This window comes from Danio rerio, chromosome 4 (assembly GCF_049306965.1).
Source record: "Danio rerio strain Tuebingen ecotype United States chromosome 4, GRCz12tu, whole genome shotgun sequence".
Classification (NCBI taxonomy): domain Eukaryota; kingdom Metazoa; phylum Chordata; class Actinopteri; order Cypriniformes; family Danionidae; genus Danio; species Danio rerio.
Window position 1 is genome coordinate 49897610 of NC_133179.1, and position 18011 is coordinate 49915620.

The window sequence follows — 18011 nt, forward strand, 5'->3', positions numbered from 1 at the left end:
GAACATCCTGACGGCGCTAACACGAGTTCATCCACAAACCCACTGTCGGACGTGGTAGCGGAGATTACAGCTAATATCTCTAAACTCATAGATGATAAAATGGACCCGATATCACATCTACTGCAAATGCACCGCGCGGAGCTAGCCGAGCATAATAAAAGGATTGCAGAAGCAGAAACCAGGATATCTGAGGTGGAAGACGAATTGTCCCCTTTCAAAACTAAACTACAAAGTCTGGAGAAACTTGTGCACGATTTGAATGAAAGGGCGACCTTGAAAACAGGGGCAGACGGCAGAATATCCGAATTGTCGGATTACCTGAGGGCATAGAAGGTGAAAATCCAACGCAATTCTTCGAGTCATGGCTTCCTGAGACCCTCGCCATCCCAACAAAAGAGGGCCGTATAAAGTTAGAAAGAGCGCACCGGTCCCACGCTCCGAAACCCCCTGCCACACAACGACCACGTCCTATCCTGGTAAGATTTCACAATTTCCAAGACAAACAACGTGTGTTAAATGCTTCGCGGGAGCTGGGATCCAGAGGTTCTCCTTTAAAATTTGGAGACAGCACAGTGATGATTTTTCAGGATTTCTCTGCGTCCGTTCTCCGTAAACGCAGGATGTTCGATGAAGTCAAGAAACGCCTGAAGTCCATAGGCGCGGAATACAGGCAAATTTACCCTGCCCTCCTCAAGGTAAACTTTCGTGGCTCAGTGAAGGTGTTTCATGACCCAGCTGCTGTTGTGGCATTTCTAGACTCGTTGTATGCAACATCTACCGATAGTACCTGAATCACCAGATGGGAGACCACTTGCGTGATAGTCGGCCAACTCATACCACAGACACTCACACATTAACGTGAAGGCAGATATTGTGAATTTATCTGGGTATTTGGGAAATATTGGCCAATAAGGCGTACTGTTCGGTTTATTAAAACCATGCTGATGTTTATAGCGGCACTACCGCTTAATATTTAGGTAGGAGTTTTCTTAGTAGTTCCTTTTGCCGTTAAGGGGCCTCTAATTCACAGTTACTCTCATAACGAGAGCTGGTGTGAAATATTTTGATGTTTAATGACTGTTCTATTGTTCCAGTTTTGTATTTGTTGTATACTTGGATGAATCCCTTTTTTATCTCCCCATTTTTTTTCATTTTCGTTCTTTTTTCCCTTCTTTTTTATTTTATTTTTTCCCTTTCTTTTCGTACGATATTCATGCAACCTTATCTATATAAATGGGGTCACATTATGTTTAATATATACTTAAAATGTTAAATCTGAAGGTCTGTACTTGGAATGTTAATGGAATTCACACACCTATTAAGAAAAGAAAGGTCCTGACTTATCTAAAAAAGGAGGGGGTGGACGTTGCATTACTTCAAGAGACCCACTTAAATGACCAAGAACATACTAAGCTTTCGCAGGGGTGTTATGCCCAAGCCCATTTTTCCTCCTTTACTTCAAGGAGTAGGGGTGTAGTTATTTTAATTAAAAAAGGTGTGCCACTTCAATCGGTGGAAGTTATTAAAGACACTAGAGGGCGCTATGTACTTCTAAAAGGGCTTTTACATGGGGAAGAAATTGCCTTCATGAATATTTATTGGCCTCCTGGTCACCCAAATAATTTTCTTACTGAAGCCTTTGCCAAATTAGCAGACTGGGGAGTTGAATCATTATTCATTGGGGGTGACTTTAACTGCCATTTATGTCCTATTATTGATAAATTCCCAGCAGGGAAACCGTTACTATCAGTACAGGCTAAAACACTTAAGGCCCTGTGTGAAGACTTTGATTATGTAGATATTTGGAGGGCTTGCCACCCTGCAGAGAGAGAGTACACTTATTTTTTAAAAGTTCATAGTTGTCACACGAGAATAGACTATCTATTCTCTATCGGAGATATAATAATATCTGACCACGCGGCAGTTTTCACTGAATTTTCCTTTGGAAATCAAAATAATAAAGCCAGTGGTTGGAGATTTCATCCATTTATATTAGCTGATCATAACTTTATTACATATTTTACAGAGGAATTCAACACTTTTATGTCCATCAATTCGGTCTCAACTGAAGATTCATCCTTATTATGGGACACAACCAAAGCATTTTCTAGAGGCATTATAATAGCGTACACACATAGTAAAAGGCGTAAACAAGCGGAACAAAAAGAGATTTTAGAGTCTAAGCTTAGGGATGCTGAGAGAACATACATTAATAAACCAAGCCCTGTTAAACTAAAGGAAATTACGGCGCAAAGGTCTGCGTTAGTCTCTCTTTTAACAAAACAGGCAGAAGTGAAAATTCACTTTGCTAAGCAGAAAATGTATGAACATGGGGATAAAGCTAGGAAATATTTAGCACACCTAACAAAGAAAAAATCCGACTCTCAATCTATACAATCTATTATAGACAGTAACGGTAAACACTCTATGGACAGCATATTCATTAATAATACATTTAAAGATTATTTTGAGAATTTCTACAAATCAGAACTAAATGGGGACACAACACAAACCACAGAGCTTTTCTTCTCGACACTTAATCTCCCCACGTTATCTGAAGATCAGTTATTACCCCTTAATGCCCCTATATCTAAAAATGAGGTTCTAGCAGCAATAAAGAGTTTACAATCTGGGAAAGCACCTAGTCCAGATGGACTTAGTTGTGAATTCTATAAGGAATTCAAAGACTTATTAGTGGATCCATTATTAAATATGTTTAATGACTCTTTCTGAAAAGGCCGCCTACCGTCACTGAGAGAGGCAAATATATCCTTAATTTTGAAAAAAGGAAAACAACCAAAGTACTGTTCGTCATATCGCCCCATATCACTGCTAAATGTAGATCTGAAGATCCTTTCAAAAATTTTGGCCACCCGCCTTAAAGGCTTTCTTCCTATATTAGTAAAGGATGACCAAACCGGCTTTATTGTAGGCCGTAACTCGGTAAATAACATGCGACGTCTTTTGAATGTGATTCAATTTGCTAAACAACAATCAGTAGGTCTTGTGATCTCATTAGATGCGGAAAAGGCGTTTGATCGCATCGAATGACCCTTTTTATTCCATACGTTACATAGATTTGGTCTTTGTATAATTAGCCTTTTAGTGCTGTACTTACTAATGGCTGTAGATCCTCTATGTTCAAAATTGAGAAAGGAACAAGGCAAGGTTGCCCTCTCTCACCCCTTCTGTTTGCCTTAATAATAGAGCCATTAGCAGAAGCAGTACAGGAAAATAATATAATTAATGGTTTTATGGTAGCAAACAAACCACACAAGATTGCTCTATATGCCGACGACATTCTTATATTCATGGTAAATCCTGAAACCTCTACTCCAAAACTCTTAGACATGATTGACAGGTTTGCAGATTTTTCTGGTTATAAAATTAACTACCATAAATCAGTGGCAATGCCTATAGGAAGTTTACAACAAATACCCCAAACACTACCACTATTTCCATTTAGGTAGGCCCCAGAAGGTTTAACATATTTAAAAATTTCAACTTTAATATAATTTTTATAAATAAAAATTTCAACTTTAATGCTTTCATCCTTGGCAGTTGGTCTTGACCTTCCAGACATTCGAAAATACCAATTAAGCGTACATTTGCACTTTATTTCTGACTGGATACATAAAGGACCCAGTGCAGTTTGGTTTGACATTGAAAGTTCACTCTGTAAAATCCCTCTCAGAAATTTGCTTTTTTTTTAAAACTTAAATCAGTGAAAATGGCCTGCAATAATCCCATCACGGTTTGTACTATCAAAGCATGGCAATCTATAAAACGTTTGGAAGGGAGATCTCGACTCACCTCAACCTTTACCCCATCTGTGATAATTTTGACTTTCTGCCAGGAACTGAAGACCCACAATTTAAAGTCTGGTCACAAAAAGGTCTCACCACATTACATGACTTGTTTAATGGAAATATTTAATGTCTTTTGACCAACTGACCAATAAATATAATATTCCGCGACAAGATTTTTACCGCTACTTGCAACTAAGAGACTTTGTGAAAAAAAGACACTACAGTACTCGAAAATCAGGACATTTGAGTTGTGGAAAGACAACTTTTTTCATACAGGCACAATTCCACAAGCTGTTTCTACAAAGTCCTGAAGGATTGTGGCTCTTTAAATACGGGCTTCTTGAAAGACTTGGGAAAGGACCCTTGATACACAAATCACAGATGATCAATGGAAGGAAGCTTGGAAAAATGCAATGTCCCTAAGTGTATGTAACAGAGTAAAAGCAATGCAACTGAAAATTATACGTCGAGCTCACATCTCTCCCTCCCGGAGGCACAAGTTTAAAGAGGAGTTGTCACCAATGTGTCTGAAATGTAAAACCGAGGAAGGAGACCTGGGGCCTCATGTATCAACGCTGCGTACGCACAAAAACTTTGCGTACGCCAGGTTTCACGCTCAGAATCGCTCACGTTTGGATTTACTAACGATGAACTGAACGTGGGAATGTGCGCAGCTTCACGGCAGCTTTCTGGCAGGCGTACGCACATTTTTTGTGCGTGTCTGTTTTATTTCCATTGGCGACTCCTAGAGGCAGTTGTGTTAAATTGCTCTTTACAAAGTGTCTGAGCCTTGCAATGGCAGCTGTATGAGACGGGTTCATCTAGCAGGTATATAAGGTTTCCATACCATACAGTTGACCAGCTAAACATTAAAGCACAATTTGCAATTTGGATTCGAACCGAGTTCATGCTTGAACGTGTCAAAACATGTTGACATGAGTCTTATGAGCTGCGCCACTGAGACTGTTACGACTGCTGCAACATTTTACAGATATAAATCACACAATTTCTTTTTTAATGCACTCAGTGCGATGTTCAGACCCAACTGTGTTAACCGTATCAGCTAAACTCTCCCACTCAATTTTTTTCTTTTGTTGTTTATTCTCCAGTCTACCTCCGAAAGCAGCACCACCAATTCACATTCTGTTCAAAGTTTCTCTTTTTGCTTGCTTTTGCCTTTGCTTTTTCATTGGGTTTTGCCAAAGTAGAGTCATTAGCATATTCATACGGGGGAGGAGGAAGGGAGGGGTTTTGTGCTCGTGCATGTTGCCAGTGTCACAATCATTCGGATGTACAAAAGAATATGCGTGGGATTCAGCGTACGCAGTGTTTCATACATTTGAATTTTTTTCTGCGTACGCACATTTACAGCTTTGTGCGTGCGCAATGTTTTAGTATGATTTCCATGCAAGTCTTTGTACATGAGGCCCCTGGTTCATTGTTTCTGGCTTTGAAGGGAAATTCAAAAGTTCTGGGCCATGATTGAACAAGAAATTAGTGGAATTTTATCTTTTAATATTGGTTGTGACCCCAAGCATATGCTGCTTGGGATATTCGACGAGATTAATATGGACAAGCATAAAAAAACACTTTGCAAGTTTCTGACATTTTGTGCAAGAAAATGTATTCTCCTGAACTGGATAACGGACAAAACTCCTACAAAGTCTTTATGGCACAGGGTAATACTTGAATATGTACCACTGGACTACTTAACTTGTGTCCTACATGGCAAAGATGTTTTATTTCATGAGAGGTGGGATCCATTTTTGTTACATATGGGTTTAAACATAACCTCCATAATCATCAGAGGATTGATTTAACAAGGATGCAATATCGCTACTTTAATTAATGCCCCCCCCCCCTCTTTTTTTTTCTTTCTTTTCGTTCTCCCCAGGTTCTGTTCACTTGTTTGTTGTTGTATCTGTTTTGCTTAAAAATTAATAAATACATTATAAAAAAATTAAAATAAAAAGTCAAAACGAAATAGAAACTAAAACTAATGAAAAATCCAAAACTATTATAACCTTGGTCCATTATCGGTGAATCAAGTCAAGAAGATTTACCAGTCTCTTAGAGTTTTTTGTTAGGATCTGTCAGGTTTTACCCTTTCAAACAAAGCTAGTGTTGTCCCTTTGAAATTCACATAGTTTTTCCCGGATCTTCGCTTGATGTTTTTCCTTACTTTTCTTCCATGTCACTCCAACCTTTTGCCAAGGTCTTTGTTTCTCTTTCCCAGGGATTCCTATAATAGTTTCTTATTCGCTGTTTATCAGTCCTTTTTCTTTCAGATCTCTTGATGCCTCCGTCATTGAATTGTACATAATCGGCCCGTTTTCCAAAAAGATTTTAAGTTTTGCCGGCGGTGGTGTTTAGAACTTAATTCCCTTTTCATTCAGAATGCTTCCTTCCGGGATTCCAAAAATCTGATTATTATTTCTACGGGAGTGTGTTTCTAGATCTCACAGTTTCCCTTTTAAATTTTCTTGTATTTGAATGGATTGATTGAGCATTTCTTTCATCTCAGCAATGTTCTCCTCCAAAATTCTCCAACTCGCTGCTCCACTTCGTTGACCTTTTCTGTCGTTGCATTTAGGTCCGTGATAAGGTCATCCAGTTGTTGATTGACTTCTTGTTTACAGTTACTTAATTCCATTTTCACATCTTTTGCGAGAGAATCTTGGAAGGCGGTTAAATCAGATTTAACATTCTTCTGGAAAGCTTTGATGTCTGTAAATATTGCTGCAATGATAGGTGACAAGCTATCAGCTATCCCGTCCGTCTTGGATTTTTCATCTGTTGATTTCTCATTTTTTTCAGGATTTACTGGTTGTTTTGTCCTAGCCTTTTTGTTTTTGTTTCTTAAGCTGCCCTGATTTAGTGAAACTTTGTACACACTGATCATGTCTACAGTTTCTCTCTAGTGTGAATCATCTCATGTGTTTTCAGGGTTCCTGAGCGAGCAAACCTCTTACTGCACTGTGAACACTTGTACGGTTTTTCTCCAGTGTGAACCCTCTGGTGGCGTTTCAATTCTGCAGCTGTAATAAAAGTCTTCTCACACTTCAAGCACATATACTCTTTCTCTCCAGTGTGGATCATCATGTGTCGATTAAGGGATGTTAATTGGCTAAAACTCTTCCCACACTGAAGGCATGTGAATGGTTTCTCTCCAGTGTGGTTCCTCATGTGTATATTAAGGTTTGATGATTGGCTGAAACTCTTACCACACTGAGGGCATGTGAATGGTTTCTCTCCAGTGTGGATCCTCATGTGTTGATTAAGCGATGATAATTGGCTGAAACTCTTCCCACACTGAGTGCATGTGAATGGTTTATCTCCAGTGTGGATCCTTATGTGTTTAGCAAGGTATGATATTTGGCTGAAACTCTTCCCACACTGAGTGCATGTGAATGGTTTCTCTTCAGTGTGGATCCTCATGTGTTGATTAAGGGATGCTGATTGGCTGAAACTCTTCCCACACTGAGTGCATGTAAATGGTTTCTCTCCAGTGTGGATCCTCATGTGTTGATTAAGGTTTGATGATTGGTTGAAACTCTTCCCACACTGAGTGCATGTGAATAGTTTCTCCCCATTGTGGATCCTCAAGTGAATCTTAAGTTTGCTTTTGTTTGCCAAACTCTTCCCACACTTAGTGCAGGTAAAACGATTCTTGTCTCTCAGTTTTAAAATACCATCAGTCTCTAAATGAGTTTTGTCTTCAATTTTGACATGATGTTCCTCCTCTTTACTCCTCTCATACTCTTTAATTAGGTCTGAAATAATAAAAAAAAAAGTTCAGCTTTTAGTAAATCATTAAAACTCTCAGTGAAAAGAAAGTGAAAACTTTAATTTTGATGCACATTAAATGTAAAAACAGCAGATCATATTTAGATTGATCTTGTCATATTAACCTCCTGGTGTCCATTACACACATTCACATTTAAGCGGATTCTTATATGATTAATCCCAGATAATTTTGGTCATATTGATGAGACATAAATTTGAAAGCTGTAAATGGCCAGTTTCTATTTGTATATATTCATAATCACAACAAAACAACATGTTTTTGAAAAACTTGTAAAGCAGATAAGGAATGCTTTTTCATTCTGTGCCTGAATGGTAAACCTGTCAGAAAAGCAGCTGAATCTCTGAGAATATTTGCCCCACAGACATGAGACATATCTGCATAACATCTGCATAAAGCCTTAAACCTGCACCTTTAGATGACAAATGTTCTCTGGTTTAGTAATCTGCATGTAACAAATGCAATGCAGAATACTAACACTTAACTGTTTCATATCATCAAACAAATATAAATATTAGACAAAGATATCATAATTAAATGCATTGTGCAGTTTTTAAATGAGGATTTTTGTTCTTAAAAGGAAGACAGAACACTGAACTACACAGACTTGTGTGAAAATGTTTTTCCCCATTAAACATAACTTTATTTATCCCACCGGTTTCAAGTTCTCTAGCCACACCCAGACCTGATTACTACCACATGTTCTCAATCAAGAAATTACCTAAATAGGACCTGTCTGACAAAGTGAAGTAGACCAAAAGAGCCTCAAAAGCAAGACATCATGTCAAAATCTAAAGACCTGTAAACACAAATAAGAAAGAAAATACTTGTGTCATAATTAAAAAAAAAAAAAAAAAAAGAACTGAATTAAATGCAGAAAAACAACAAGGGTTTATTGAGGAGTGAGAACCGGAAAAAGCAAAAATCAAAGTAAACACCCGGTCGGGTGAGCGCTGATAAAGTGTCATGGGAAAAAACAACCAGACACTCACTCACTAGCGGTCCTGGACACAAATACAGGGTGAGTAACAAAATAATATGCACACAAATGATCGATAACATACTGACAAACATGAAGGGAAATTATGTGGTATAAACAGGCAAAAAGGGAAACGAGAGCTCCTGTGACTGAAAATAAAAGCAGATGATATGAGATAATCTGTAACCCAGAACAGGAGAAGAGAGCAAAAGCGTGAGGTACGGTGACAGTACCCCCTCTCTCAAGAACGGCCCCTGTCTTTCCCTTAAGACTCACTATGGAACTAATAAAAGGAGGATGAAGGTCAGGAACACCCCATCCTATACCTAAGTAGAGAGCTGTTGCCACGAGAGACCAGGTATGCCACCATTGAAAAAGAAGGATTGGCTATAAAGTGGGCACTGGACAGTTTGAGATTCTACCTGATGGGTAGAGAGTTTACCCTAGAAACGGGTCACAGAGCCTTAACTTGGATCAATACAATAAAAGACAAGAATGCCAGGGTGACCAGATGGTACCTGTCACTGCAGCCTTTCAAGTTTAATGTAAGACACAAGGCAGGAAAGAGCAATGTCACAGCAGATTACCTGTCAAGATTGCCTCACGTCGGCAATCTAGGAGAGGTGGGAGGTAATGTGACAAAGGTGTTTGTCACTGGCCTGCAGCAGAGCTGTACACCCACGTATTCATGCACACACACATAACTTACATTCACTCCACCAGCCGATCTACCGGGTGGAGGATGAAAAGAATGTGGAGGATGAAAAGAATGGAAAACAATGAAAAAAAGGAGTTTATTCATGACATGTAAAAATGCTAATTAATAATTTTTGTTTTAAGTTATATGGTAATACAAATGAAGTGTATGAAAGTGTGAAATGCTTACCTTAAAGATTTGTTTATGTCCATACTTACCTTATACTTACCTTCAATATGGTTTAATCCAAACTGGGTGGAGTCACTCACTATAAATAGCTCAGTTCAGTGGGGGAGTCGTAGGAGATAGAAGGTGCGAGTAGTGACAAATGGTTGGTTTGAAAATTCTGGATAGCAAATATTTTGTATATAATTATTTTGTTACTTTATTTATTTGTTTGTTTTGTTGTTTGTTTATTTTATATATATATATATATATATATATATATATATATATATATATATATATATAGTCTACTTTATTTTTTTTATTTTTATGGATTGGACACATTGGATTGCACTGTAAATAAACGCACCTTCCACCTAGTGCTACGTCGGCTGAGCCATCATTTTATTTTTTTTTCTTGTTTCACACATACCCTAAAAATGTCTCTGTGTGACAACCAGACTTTCTGACCACACATGTATAGAGGTGGCAGACGCTTCATTCCTATTGCCAGTGCTTTTCTGGTGATACTCCATGTCTAGAGGCATCTCTGAATGAATGAATGCATGAGTTAAAAATGGTATCTGGTTCTTGGGAAGAGAATACGCTTATTTCACATGGTCACCATTTTAAAGAACAAAAGCTAGGCTGCAGTGGGAAAAACCTGGAGGTATAGGATCAGCACTGTAAACACTGCAACAACATGCTGTGGACTACAACCCTCCAGTTGTTGTCGCGATTTGTAAATGCAGATGGTGTACAATCACTGTAATATCATTTAGTTCAGTTTAATTTAAACAATTAAAAGCAGATTAGGCATCAAATGAAATTACACTCTCTTTAAGAATAATACGCTTAAATGTCCCCCTAGGATTCAGTTCACGGTACCAGGTAAACACTGTGGGGATGAATCCTTGCTTCAGCCTATGTAACAGAGTGAGCGATAAAACACCCTCACACCCTCGTGTTGTCTGTAATAGTGTTGTCCCGGTACTGAAGTTTTAAAAATGTCCATTTCCCGCTAACATTTAGGTGCCACTGAGTGTGTTCTTAAACAGCGCTGATTTGCCAGTGTTCACTGGTGCCCACCAGAAATGACTGTGATTACAGCCAGGTACACAATGTTCCTGTGTGACTCCAGGCGATACTTCCGGGTTTCTTCCCAACGCAGCCTCGATATTGTTTTTAAAATGATGGCCTCATGAAATCAGTCTACAGAGGGGCTGGTAGCCTAAGAAGCACTGAAAGGGAGACAAGCCCATAGACAAGAAGGAAAGGGAGTTATATGCATATTTGACCATGGTTAATCCTACAGATTTTAGGTCCAACTTGCCTCAACACACCTGCAAGGATGTTTAAAGAAAGCCAAGTAAGAGCTTGATTAGCTAGCTCAGGTGTGTCTGATTAGGGTTAGATCTAAAGGAAACCGGCCCTCCTGGACAGAGTTTGGACATGCCTGCTCTAGGGGAATGAGACAGGGCTTCCCTCTGTCCCCTGTGCTCTTTGACACTGCCATGAAACCTCTTGCAACCGTATTAATGAACTCCGATGGCTTGCAAGGAATTTTCAGAGAGGGACAAGAACATTAGCTCCTGCTATATGCAGATGATCATCTTCTTTTTCTGTCAAATCAAGATACATGTATTAAAAAAACTCTTACAATCATTTGAAACTTTGCAAATGTTTCTGGATACAAAGTCAATCTCCTTTTCCCTATTAATGATAAAGCACAGCTAATGTCCTTCTAATCCTTCCATTTTCAGTAATTCCTGATAAATTTGTATATCTGGGTGTGAGTGTGACACGCAAATATAAGGATTTGTTCAATAATAACTTTAAAACGACATTAGACAAAGCCAAACGAGACATGACGTGGTGGTCAACCGTTCCTTTATCTTTGGCTAGGATTTGGCAAGACTGTTTCTATTTCAGATTGTGCCTGTTTTTATTCCCAAGTCATTTTTCAAGGAGTTGAATAATTATATTTCTACATTTCTCTGGGATAAGAAATTTCTCACATATGAGGGGTTGGGGGGGGGGGGGGGGGGGGGATGGGTGGATTGGCAATGCCAAATTTCTTATTCTATTATTGGGTGGCTAATTTACACAAACTGATATTCTGGTTGTCCAACATCTGTAATGATGAGGCCCCACTTTGGTTACTGATGGAAAAGCACACGTCTAATCCAGTGTCTTTATGCTCACTACTTTGTGCTTTGATTCCAGTGAGTAAAGAAATAATTTGAAAATACAATAATAATAATAATAATACAATGCAAAATGTACCTGTCAGCTAATCACGTAGAAATCATTGCCTTTTCTTTTTTATTGGCCAGATGCCTGATTCTTCTCTTGTGTAAAAAAACAAAAAAAAAACGCCATCCCACAAACATTAGATATTAGAAGTATTATCACACTTAAACTTGAGCACACTATCTGAGGCTCTACAAAAAAGTTTAATGAGGTTTTGCAGCCTTTCCTATCCTACATTTAACGATCAGAGGTTATAATATACTAAGTGAGAGTTTATCCCTAATTTACTAATTTGTTTTATCTATTTTTATTGATTCAATTAATTAATTTTTATTTTTCTCTTTCTCCCTTTTTCTTTATGGGGTGTGAATATGTCTGTAGCTATGTATCATGTCAATTTGTTGTTCAATATGTATGTTGTGGAAAAATTGAAGACTTTTGAAAAATATAAATATTTGAATAATAAGAATGTAAGCAGAACTAAAACATAGTGTTTAGAACGAGTAATAATCCCATTAATCTAGTTACAGTACATGTCCCTGTCGAAGGTCTGTAATTTTAAGCTAATTATTTATTAAAGGCCAAGCCATTCTCATAAGTAACGTACTGTTCTTTGTGTGACTGAAATGTTGGTAATAGCTATGTTTCCATCCAAAAATGAGAACTAAATTTATTTGCAAAACTGGAATATCGCATGAAAAATACGCAAATAAATCAGCGTTTCCATCCAATGAATCAAAGAGAACAAAATCGTCACTTCCTGATTAACTGGTTACAAGTATCAACAGTAAAAACAGAATTTATTACGGTAGAAGAAGTTACATGAATCTTTTGCTTATTTAATAAATGACTTTCACCTCAGAGGACAATGAACAAGTGGTGGCGTTTGAAGCCATGAGACGCAGAGAACAGACACTCTTGACACACTCCAGACGCTCTGGAGATCATTAATAATATAATTACATGAATACCGAAATGGTTAAGGTGTTTTAGAATGACCAAAACAACATTTTAGACGTTCTGCAGTGTACTCAGCCTGCTGGTTTGTGCATTCACACACATTTGTATCATCATATAATCTCTTATAACCAACCTTTTTTAATGCACAAACTGGAATTTGTTCAGTAAAGGTGCTTGCGTAGTTTACGTAAGTTTAAGTTTATCCTACTTAGTTATGCGCATGTTTTTTATGCCAATATTTCAAAAGTTTATCCTACTTAGTTATGCGCATGTTTTTTATGCCAATATTTCAAAAGTTATGTGCATCATGACGTTTCCATCAACCAATTTTTTATGCTCATAGCCCATCCAAAATGCACTTAAAAACAGGTGGCTGGAAACGTAACGCCTGTTTCACACCGCAAGCGTCAGCGGCGCGTGAGCAGAGCGTGAGCAGCGCGTGTGTTTTCGGCGTCCATGTTAACAGATTAGAGCTTTCATACCGCACGCAGCAGCAGAGCGTCAGTGCGAGGCGTGAGCGTCGGCGAAGCAGCAGTGCAGCGATAGTTTCGGCGCTGGGTCTATTTTTGACGCGCTGCTCACGCTCAATTAAAGTGACAGTGCATTGAGAATGACCAAAACACATTGAATGACAGTAAAAAGTAGCAATTTTACCCAATAAATACGTTGATAACATCAAATGTTATACATATATTCATTCAAATGAACTTAAAACGATTAAAATGGCAACAAACATGTATTTAGGCCCGAACTACAAAACCAAATGTAAAACAATTTTAGTATCAGTTTTGCTTAAGTTGCACACTAGTGTTGTAGGAGAGGGGAAACAGAATATTTACGGGATTTGTAGTCCATGGCGAAGTGTATTGTGGGTAGCGTAGTTCGACACGCATACTGGATTATGTGAGCTCGCTGTGTTTTGTGCAGCTGAGCAGAGCAAGAAAGTTTTAATCGGCTTTGTTTTATGTTCAGTCGAATTATTCTTACCGGGAGCTGTTTGCTCTGTGAATCTGACAACACGAAAATAAGTAAAAGAATGGCATGCATTGGTTACTTTTGTCCGTCTCATCATCTGCACGAGCATGAATTAACGAGCTGTTATTCTGCCGCTGGACAGATGAAAAGTTTAAAAGGTGTATTTGTATATAGAGAGACATGGGTAACTAGATAGAATAGACAGATATAGGTTGATCTCTGCAGCAGCTGCCGAAGGGCTGCGCGCTGCAGACGCAGCTGGGGTGAAAGGCAAACGCCTGCGTGCTGCTACTGCTCGACATGCGCGCTGCTCACGCTCTGCTCACGCGCCGCTGAGGCTTGCGGTGTGAAACAGGCGTAAGGCTAAGCGAGAAAAAGGAAAGGAGACTGACAAAAACTCACGAGTTTAGAGAATAAAACCTGCTACTGACCAGGTAGGTTCACATGGTAAGTTACCATGGTAACTGACTCGCAGTTAAAGTTACATCTCTTTCAGAAACTGGCTTAGTTTTTTGGGAGTTTTTACTTGACCTCCTTTCTGAAACAGGGCCCTGAACTCATATGCTATTGTTTTAGAACTTCAGTTGCCTATTGGAGAAATGACCAGGATTAATAAACTTGCTCCACAAACAAATGTGTTCATGACTATACATACAAAAAACAATAAAATAAGAAAATATGACTTTGCAACATCAAGCAGCATTAGGCATGGGCCAGTATAAGATTCTGACGGTATGATAAGCTTGAATAAAAATATCATGGTTTAACTGTACTTTTTCCCTTTGAACAAAATATTTTCATTGGAGAAACTTTTACAATATCTTGGAGTAGTAAACATGTCTGGCAAAATCATTCAAATGAATAATTGACATCTGCTGTCTTCATTTGTTTTAAAAATACAGATTTATTTACAATTTAAAACCTCATAATTTGGATATATTTTCTCCTGGAGATACTGTTGTCCTAAAAAACTTAAAATTAAACATTTTTAAAAAGTATATACTGTAGGAACAATACAGCTGAAAATATTGGCGGTTTTAAAACCTTGACTTTTCTCAAACCGAGGTATACCTCGTAAACTGTCCCATGCCTAAGCAGCATAACACTGTTTTTAGGATCTAAAAATTCATCCTTTAAAAAAAAAAAGTCTCAAGCAAAAAGATTTCATTGGCGGTGCCTGCTGGTACGTCAAGAATTTGGTCAATACTGACAAACTTCACGCTCAAATGTTTGCATATCATCAGCATGCTGTAATCCATTTCTTAAACAGCAAAAGTCTTTTTTAGACTAGTTTTAGACTAGTTTGGCCAGTTGTAGTCAGTGCAATGCTAAACGTTATTGTTCCACTATAATGTGTTTGTTTTGTCTCATGTCATTCCACAGCAACATCATATAGTTTAGAATACTGTGCAATGTTTTATAATAATTAATTATTTTAGTGTCCATTTCATTCAGCATATTTAATATTGGGGGCATCCACGTTTTCTGACATACTTTAAACCAGAGTTTCTGCAGGTTTCACCAAGTTAAATTTAAGACATTAAGACATTTTTAAGACCATTATGAATGAAATTTTAGACTCATAAAGGGCTAAAGATTTTTTCAAATGGCCCAGATAGAAAGGATTTTATTTTCCCTATCAAAAAATAAATAATAATAATTTTATACATTTAATTATACAATAATAAACGAATAATAAAAACATTTAATATTTTAGATATTTCTTAGCAAAAGATCTTAAATATTGTGTAAAAACAAGCAAGCTCTACTTTACTTTTTTCCAACATAAATTTTCTTAAAAAAAAAAAAACAATTAACAAATGCATTAAAAGTTTTAAAAACAATATAAAAAAATATGCACAACAGTCTGTCCTCAGCAGTGAATACATGGAGCTAGAATGGAGTTAAAATGAGCTTTTTGAATAAAAAGTTTACTGTTTTATTGAGATGGATTGTTGGTGATTGAATGGGGTTTGACCAGATTGAGCAGCAAAACATGAACAAAGGAAAATGAAGACTTGTTTAAAAAGATTTAAGACCTACAACACAACATTTCAGTAAATTTAAGACTTTTGAAGGCCTAAAATTTTGATTTTGTAATTTACAACCACGCATAAACCCTGTTTAAACACAATAGCCCTGATAATTAGTTTTTATAACATTAATTTAGTTCTAACTCAGAGAGAGAGAGAGAGTTTTAATTTTATTGTCATTTCAGCTTCTATGGCTATGTCATGGCAAAAGGAAAATAGATCAAGTAAAAATATTCTAACAATTAAAAGTCATCAACAGCAATAAATAATGTACAAGGTAAAACATATAAATAATAATGATAATATATAAGATAAAAATCTAAAACAGTTTTTTAGGATTTCCTTTTGATAAAAATTCTACAACTTTAGATGGATTCACGTTTAAAAATATTTCCTTTAAAGTCTCTCCAGATAAATATTGTTGTCTGATAACATTAAAAATGGGGCATTCCACAAGAATATGTTTAACTGTTTGGTTTCTGTTGCAATAAAGGCATTTTGGTGGTTCTTCTCCTTTGAGTAAATGTTCATGTGTGAGTCTTGTGTGTTCTAACTCAGATAAAATCTGTAAGAACTAGTAACAACTACTAGAAACAAGTTTAAACCCATAAAGAAGTTGAGGGGAAAAAGGGAATTGTGATCAACGTGACATGCAAATGGAAATTACTAAGCCAACACTATCACCGTAATAGCAGATATCTTCTATGAGAATACTGTAGGTCAAATATCGTCAGCTCAGTTAAACTTTAATTTATTATTTTTAATAAATTTTATATAGCGCCTGTGCTCAAGAACTCTTTACAAACAGTAGAACAAGAATAGCAATAACCTTAAGAAGGTAGAGAAAATGGGAGACTAATAATACATAAAAGAATGACAAAAGACATGAGAACAAGTAACAAAAGAAACTTATTACTTTCTTTTAATAAGTGCTTATGTGCATTTAGGAGAACTAGGCAGCACACTCAGGGCTACAAGATGGATTAATTTAGTGTTCTTATTATTAAAATATATCTGAAGATCAAATGACTGAGTTGTTCTTTGAGATTGAAAATCAACCTGTTTGTTCCTGCAGATCTTCCTGTTTGACTGTGAATGTTTCTTCAATCTTCACATCTTCACTCTCCTCTTTAATAAACGCCATCTTTATAACAGTGTGGAGATCAGTCACTTCAGCAGGAGTTTTTCTCTTTGTTTGGACACTTCCTGTTTAAAATGAATAAAACAATGAACAGAAAAAAAAAATAACTTCAACACTTGCTACAACAGTTTCTTTATATGAGAGTATTTAAAAAGAAATCAGGTAAAAGAGTGAGTCCGAGCAAGAAACAATGAGCTGATTAAAAGTAGTACTCCGTTTATTATATAGTGATGTATACTTAGAATGGAGTGATATTACGCTATTAAATCAAGTAAACATTCATCATTAAGACACTTATTACACACTTTTCTGTTGCTTTATTCAAACAATATAGGTAATATAAAGCATAAAGTTAGTTTTATATTTACACACTCGTTCATTTAGAAGTCTCTATATTATTTACCATGTTACTTTGAATATTCGGTGCAAGTGTGAATTAAAAACAACATTAACACTGTTTATTTGACAGTGAACAATGTTGTACATGATAGTCATTTGCTGCTAATATAATTTCAATATTTAGAGTTTGCAAATAATACTTTTAGGAAATTATATTAAGTGGAAGTCAGAATGTGCAAATATAAAACCAACTTTACCTCTATGTAAAATAGTAACGTTGTATAAAGGGTTAAAATAATATTGTCAACAGCAGGTACATAATTTAGCATCGGATGAAAAAACCTTAAACTTTAATCAATCGGTTTATATAAGTGTAAAAGCTTGAAAACAAACCTTTCTCCTGTTGAAATAAAGCGCAAAAGCGGCGCCGCCTTGTGACGTCACAGCACCCCGCCAAAATAAAAGTCTTTTTTTTTTGCTACTGTCATGAGTCATGACTTATTGATAAATTTCTCCCTCGTTTTCACTTTACACTATATCAGCTTTCTCTCTCACACACACAGACATATTTAGTATTTGAAGCTGATCAAAACATTTTAAAGATAATTTTGAAAAACCTTTTTAATTCACTTTATGATGACTTGCATGTCTAGAACACATTACTAAATCTCATCCTTGTGATTAAAGTCTTTCCTATTTCTACAACTTCCTGAGTTTTTTATATATGAATTGTTGTCTCTTAGTGTCTGTTTCTTGTCATTCTTTATCTTCTGCAATCATATTTAACTTTACCTTAAAGAAGCATTAAAGGGGTAGTTCACAAAAATTACAATTCTGTCATTTACTCATCTCTAC

At 36.8% G+C, this 18011-nt stretch overlaps 1 protein-coding gene across 3 annotated transcripts; it reads right to left on the reverse strand.

The window, feature by feature from the left end:
* Positions 1-5523: 5523 nt before the first annotated feature.
* Positions 5524-17579, reverse strand: LOC141381678 (uncharacterized). Of its 3 annotated transcripts, XM_073947909.1 has the most exons (5): positions 17550-17579; positions 16736-16882; positions 11742-11806; positions 8336-8413; positions 5524-7582 (listed from the first exon to the last, which is right to left on the reverse strand). In XM_073947909.1, the coding sequence occupies exon 5, from the start codon at positions 7329-7331 to the stop codon at positions 6714-6716; it is 618 nt and encodes a 205-aa protein (XP_073804010.1). In that variant the 5' UTR covers positions 7332-7582; positions 8336-8413; positions 11742-11806; positions 16736-16882; positions 17550-17579; the 3' UTR covers positions 5524-6713. The 3 variants fall into 3 exon arrangements, with proteins under 3 accessions (XP_073804010.1, XP_073804009.1, XP_073804008.1); XM_073947908.1 differs by lacking the exon at positions 11742-11806; XM_073947907.1 differs by lacking the exons at positions 8336-8413; positions 11742-11806.
* Between the last annotated feature and the right edge of the window lie 432 nt (positions 17580-18011).